The following is a 6,436-nucleotide window of genomic DNA, read 5'->3' on the forward strand; positions in this document are numbered from 1 at the left end:
ATAGTCAGGACATTATTGATGTAAAAAACAGCACCATCACTATTTGAAAAAAGTCATTTTTGATCAAATCTAGACAGGCCCCATTTCCAGCAGCCATCACTCCAACACCTTATCCTTGTGTAATCATGCTAAATTGCTAATTTGGTACTAGAAAATCACTTGTCATCATATCAAACACTGCTGAAAGCTATTTGGTTCGTTTAATGAAGCTTAACATTGTCTTTGTTTTTGTTTTTGAGCCACAGTATGCAATAGACTGGCATGTCTTAAGGTCAATTTTAGGTCAAAAAGGGCAAAAAAAGAAACCGCTTTCTCTAGAAACTCATCAGTCAATCATTGTTTTGAGGAATAAAGGCTATACAATGCTTGAAATTACCAAAAAACTGAAGATTTCATACAAAGGTGTACACTACAGTCTTCAAAGACAAAGGACAACTGGCTCTAACAAGGACAGAAAGAGATGTGGAAGGCCAGATGTACAACTAAACAAAAGGATAAGTACATCAGAGTCTCTAGTTTGAGAAATAGACGCCTCACATGTCCTCAGCTGACAGCTTCATTGAATTCTACCAGCTCAACTACAGTTTCATGTACAACAGTAAAGAGAAGACTCAGGGGTGCAGGCCTTATGGGAAGAATTGCAAAGAAAAAGCCACTTTTGAAACAGAAAAACAAAAAGAAAACGTTAGAGTGGGTAAAGAAACACAGACATTGGACAACAGATAATTGGAAAAGAGTGTTATGGATCTCAACCCCATTGAGCTTTTGTGGGATCAGCTAGACTGTAAGGTGCATGAGAAGTGCCCGACAAGACACATCTATGACAAGTGCTACAGGAAGCGTGAGGTGAAATGTCACCTGAGTATCTGGACAAACTGACAGCTAGAATGCCACGGATCTGCAAAGCTGTCATTGCTGCACGTGAAGGATTTTTTCTGAAGTTCTGAACATTTTTTTCAAGTTGTAATAGTAATTTTTCATGTTATTAATGTCCTGATTATACATTGTGATCAGTTAAATGCCACTTTGGTGAATAAAAGTACCAATTCTTTCCATAAGAGCTAAATCTGTACATTATTCCAAACTTTTGTCCACCAGTGTATATACTGTATATGACAAGTTTCCATTGTGACAACTTACCCCAACTTTCCTGTATACTATAAACCCCACTAATGGGGCATGTTGTCACAAAAAGTCAATGTGTGTTAAGTGAACTACCTTTTCCAGTGCAATAATGGTGAAAGTTTTCAATATCTTTTTTGTAGCCAGGACTTAAGGGCATATACAGAAGTCAACATTCAAAAATAAACCTATCTTGGGAAATGTTCACAGGAGTACGAAATGTGACAGCTAGTCTCTGTACACTGTATAAAGTGGTAACCTGCAATTGTTAATTGACTCCATTCAAAAATATAATTTTGTCTGTTTTGAAAAAGTCTGAATAAACCTCACTTCAAGTTACAGAAAAAAAAGAAAAGAAAAAAAAAGAATTTTAATGGTTAGATTAGGTAGAAGTAGCTCTCCTTAAGGTGGCCTAACAACTTAAAAAATATACATAGCATTTTTGCATCATGTTGTTTAAGTAAATTCAACTTATGGTCATTGCATGACAGCATAACTAGAAAACCTTTGTTAAATACACACAAATGTGTCAGTTTATTCAGCATTATTTATTAAAAATGTACTGTATGTCACACTAAATGATTTAGCAACTAATAGCAAGTTATTTGAAATTAAAATGTATATCACTGTTTCTACTTAATACACTTGGCTCTAAAGAAAATAATTACTGAATCATGCATTAAACTTGATCCCCAAAAGAAGAGCATAGAAAGTTGCACTTCAGCTATGCAGATGTAGCTACATGCGTAAGGAAAATGACATGGAATGAACAGGATCCACGTTGACCAATTGTGGAACACCAAGCACCCTAAAAGTGATTACACAAAACAGCTATTTAAAAACAACACCAATAATACTAAAAATAGCTAAAATCTCTGAATTCTTAATAACAACTAATAAAAAGCCCAAATAAGTTCCTACTGACCAAACAAACATGCTTAAATTATTCAAGCACAATGACTTAAGTATTCCACAACAACCTCAGTTCTGTACTTGATTGTTTGAGTTAGTAGTACTTAAAATCTTTATTTTATGGATTTGTAAGCTAAAGAAATTCAAGGAACTCACGATTATTCGTTTAATTTATGTAACTCTCTAAGTTCGGCTTCAAATTGATATTTTGTGTTGTAGCCTACACATTAATCAAAATTAAGTAAAGCTAAAATTGTATAAATATGTACGTTTGTGAGTTGAAGCTATTTATTTTTTTTTACGTTATGGTTGTTTAACAAATCGTGTTTATTTATTTATTTATTTTTTCAGTCTACATTATTATTGCTTTTGTTGTTAACTGTCACTGTTATTACCTGAGTCACTTTACAATCATTACTATTTGGCAAAGTTTGTAGTCTATTGTTTGTATTTATTGTGTTTATGTACACAAAAGTATACTATACAGAAAAGTAACACATCATGACCGACTAGGTTAATTCGCAAGTCACTCGGAGGAGAATGAAAGCTGGTATGCATCATACAAACTCAGCGGTGTGAACACAAACCAATCACAAAGCGAGAATCTTCCGAGCGAGACGCTCTAGCGCATGAATGTGGGTCATTCCTTGCACTCAGCACCAGGAACGGACGCACTTTCCAACTTTCCAACATGGAAAAGAGCTGGATATGGACCAAGTTTGACGGGCTACTCGAAGAAGGAATCGTCAGAAACCTTACAGTACTCTGAAACAACATAACTTTTCATGATGAGGCGCTTCAGTGAGCGCACCGGCAAAGCGCGCGAACAGCTCGAGATATCAAACTAACGGATGATGAAGCTGACAGATAAAGAAACATGTTAAATTTGGAGCAGTCTTCCTAGAGATGGAGAACGGTACAAACCACACGCAGGACCTCGCGCACGGGGCGCAGGAGAAAGAGGATGGAGACGGGCAGAACAGCGTACGCGCGCTGCTGGGGTTCGTGCTCTTCCTCCTGATTGTCTCCACACTGCTCGGGAACACGCTGGTGTGCGCCGCCGTGGTCAAATTCAGGCACCTGCGCTCCAAAGTCACCAATTTTTTCGTAATTTCTCTGGCCGTGTCCGATCTCTTTGTGGCGGTCCTGGTGATGCCGTGGGAGGCGATATCCGCGGTGGCGGGCACGTGGCTATTCGGCCGCTTTTGCGCCATCTGGATCGCCTTTGACATCATGTGCTCCACCGCGTCCATCCTCAACCTGTGCATCATCAGCGTGGACCGGTACTGGGCCATCGCGAGCCCGTTCCGGTACGAGCGCAAGATGACCCACCGGGTGGCTTTCATGATGATCGGGGTGGCGTGGACCCTGTCCATCCTCATCTCCTTCATCCCGGTTCAGCTCAACTGGCATATGGCAGAGGATGAGGAGGAGAGTGCAGCGGGTAACGGCACCAACTACACCGACAACTGCAAAGCCAACCTAAACAGGACGTATGCCATCTCTTCTTCCCTGATAAGTTTCTATATCCCCGTTATCATCATGATCGCCACGTACACGAGGATATTCCGTATTGCGCAAATACAGATCCGCAGGATCTCTTCTTTGGAGAGAGCAGTGGAGCAGTCGCAAAACCACCACCAGTCCAACGACTGCGCCAACGAGAACTCTCTTAAAACCACATTCAAGAAAGAGACCAAAGTGTTAAAAACACTCTCCATCATCATGGGAGTGTTTGTGTTTTGCTGGCTGCCGTTTTTCGTGCTGAACTGCATGGTGCCGTTCTGTCAGTGCGTCAGTGACACCACCTTCACCATCTTTGTGTGGTTCGGATGGGCCAATTCCTCCCTCAATCCCGTCATTTACGCGTTTAACGCAGACTTCAGGAAGGCCTTCTCTTCTATTTTGGGTTGTAATAAAATTTTCCCCAGCACCACGGTGGAAACTGTGAATTTCAGTAACGAGCTGGTGTCATATCAGCACGACACGACGCTTCAGAAGGAAGCACAGCCGCTGGCCGTTCAGCTGCCGCACACGGCATCGAACCCTAGAGAGGAACCGAGCCTCCCGTATAAGGATTCATTCACTTCTAACGTGTCAAGGAATCATAAAAACATCATTTTGCCCAACATTGGGCATTTTGAGTGCGACGGGGAGATTTCCCTGGACACTATCACGCCGTTTACCTCCACTGGACTTATGGAGTGCGAGGGCATCCCAGGTCAAATCATTAATGAATGACATGCATAAGAGACTTCTATTAATGTTGCTTTAGCTGGTCAGTGAACTGATTCACTGGTGGAATGATAAACAGCAGTTAATGATCAAACACAGATTCAGCTTTAGATCTAAGATTCATACTTTATCCAGGTTATGGTGACTCATTCTGGGTCACACATCATGACCATAAAAGTGCACAAAATACTTTTAAATTCTGCATAAATATAATTTCGATCAATTCGGCAACAAATAGCCAACAACAGCTACATTTCAAAACTACCAGATGTCCCGTAATAAGATATGATGTACTGGTTGAATGTGATATGTTACACTGCATGACAACAGGTCATTCTCCCAGAGTTTCTTTAGAATAATTTATATCTCAACTCCACCATGTATTTAACCTACTTCATACAGGATTGCATAATGTGACCCTGGACAAATGAATAGGTACCATGTTTCTCAAATTAAAATGCTTGAGGATTAGGACACTGGCAGCTGAAATCTCATCTTTAGGTCCCTATTGTGTAAAAATGGATCAATTTGTAATAACATTGGGTAAGTTAAGTTGATTTTATTTTCAGAGTTAGTCCATTTAACACTGCCTCCTTGATCAAGCAAGGAAACATCTAGAATATGAACATAAAATATAAGCTTATTGTAACACCTTACAATAATGTTATATTTGTTAACATTAGTTAATGCATTTTGTATCATGAACTAATGATGAACAATAATTATTTACAGAATTTGTAGTGTTTAATAATAAAAATGCAATTGTTTATTGTCACAAGTAGTTCATAATGCATTATCTTATGTTAACGTAAACAACTTTTGATTTTAATAATGTATTAGTTTATGTTGAAATGAACATGAACCAAGATTAAGTGTGGTAAAAGTACTGTTCATTGTTAGTTCATGCTATCTAATGTAGTTAACTAATTTTAACGAATACAACCTTATTGCAAAGTGCTACCGAGGTTATATATAGACAGATCAGAACAAAATAAAAATTAATAAAAAAAAACAAAATAAATAAAAAAAAAAAACAAGGACACATCAAAAATTCTTATAAAATGTAAAGATAAATATGTATGAAGGACATTGTTTGACTCTATACTATCAGTGCAGTCAATAACATGTTTTATAGACATATATACAGTGTGTGTGTGTGTGTGTGTGTGTATATATATATATATACCGATCAGCCTCATCATTAAAACCACCTGCCTAATATTGTGTAGGACCCCCTCGTGCCGCAAACACAGTGCAAACCTTCATCTCAGAATAGCATTCTGAGATGCTATATATTATTCTCACCACAATTGTACAGAGCGGTACATGTTGTCCTCTCTCATCGACAAGGCATTTCCGTCCACAGAACTGCCACGCACTGGATGTTTTTTGTTTTTGGTGCCAGATGGGCTGGTTTGAGTATTTCTGTAACTGCTGATCTCCTGGGATTTTCACACGCAACAGTCTCTAGAATTTACTCCGAAGGGTGCCAAAAACTAAAAACATCTAGTGAGTGGCAGTTCTGTGGGTGGAAATGCCTTGTTGATGAAAGAGGTCCACAGAAAATGGCCAGACTGGTTCGAACTGACAAAGTCTATGGTAACTCAGGTAACTGCTCTGTACAATTGTGGTGAGAAGAATATTATCTCAGAATGCTATTCTGAGATACGGGCTGGCGCAGTTTTGGCAGCAGGAGGGGGACTTACACAATATTAGGCAGGTGGTTTTAATGTTGTGGCTGATCGGAGTGTATATATATATATATACACACACACAAACACACACACACACACACACACACACTGACAGCCAAAAACAAAACATAACCTTTCCATAAGACAAATTGAAAAAAAATTGAAAAGATAGAAAGAGAGAGCGAAAGAGAGGAAAATATATTAATAAAGAAAGATGATGCTCTGAGCTCCACCTGCCTCAGGAAGTGTTTCATCTATACTGAACAAAGGCTTTGAGTCTCTGCAGCTTCAATCTGCCCTGACCCAGTGAGATCCCCCAAAACATCCCCTGGCCATGCCAACTGGCCAGAACACACATCTGTGTTTTGTAAAATAACAGTATTTGTGGATGGGATGAGTGTGTGTGGGGGGCTATGCCAAGGTCAGGTGGTAAGCCATCCAAGAGACTGGCAACAGAACCACCAGTTCTACGA

The 6,436-nt window shown here is 39.4% G+C and overlaps 1 protein-coding gene across 1 annotated transcript; it reads left to right on the forward strand.

Annotated features, from left to right (window-relative positions):
* Window positions 1–1,966: 1,966 nt before the first annotated feature.
* Window positions 1,967–5,442, forward strand: LOC127411164 (D(1C) dopamine receptor-like). The gene has a single exon (XM_051646532.1). It carries the CDS (start codon window positions 2,941–2,943, stop codon window positions 4,273–4,275), a length of 1,335 nt encoding a protein of 444 aa, XP_051502492.1. The 5' UTR covers window positions 1,967–2,940; the 3' UTR covers window positions 4,276–5,442.
* Window positions 5,443–6,436: the final 994 nt, after the last annotated feature.

The sequence above is a fragment of the Myxocyprinus asiaticus genome, chromosome 20 (genome assembly GCF_019703515.2).
Source record: "Myxocyprinus asiaticus isolate MX2 ecotype Aquarium Trade chromosome 20, UBuf_Myxa_2, whole genome shotgun sequence".
Classification (NCBI taxonomy): domain Eukaryota; kingdom Metazoa; phylum Chordata; class Actinopteri; order Cypriniformes; family Catostomidae; genus Myxocyprinus; species Myxocyprinus asiaticus.

Coding starts and splice junctions, on each gene's coding strand:
- LOC127411164 (XM_051646532.1), top strand. CDS start 2,941: ATGGAGAACGGTACAAACCACACGCAGGACCTCGCGCACGGGGCGCAG.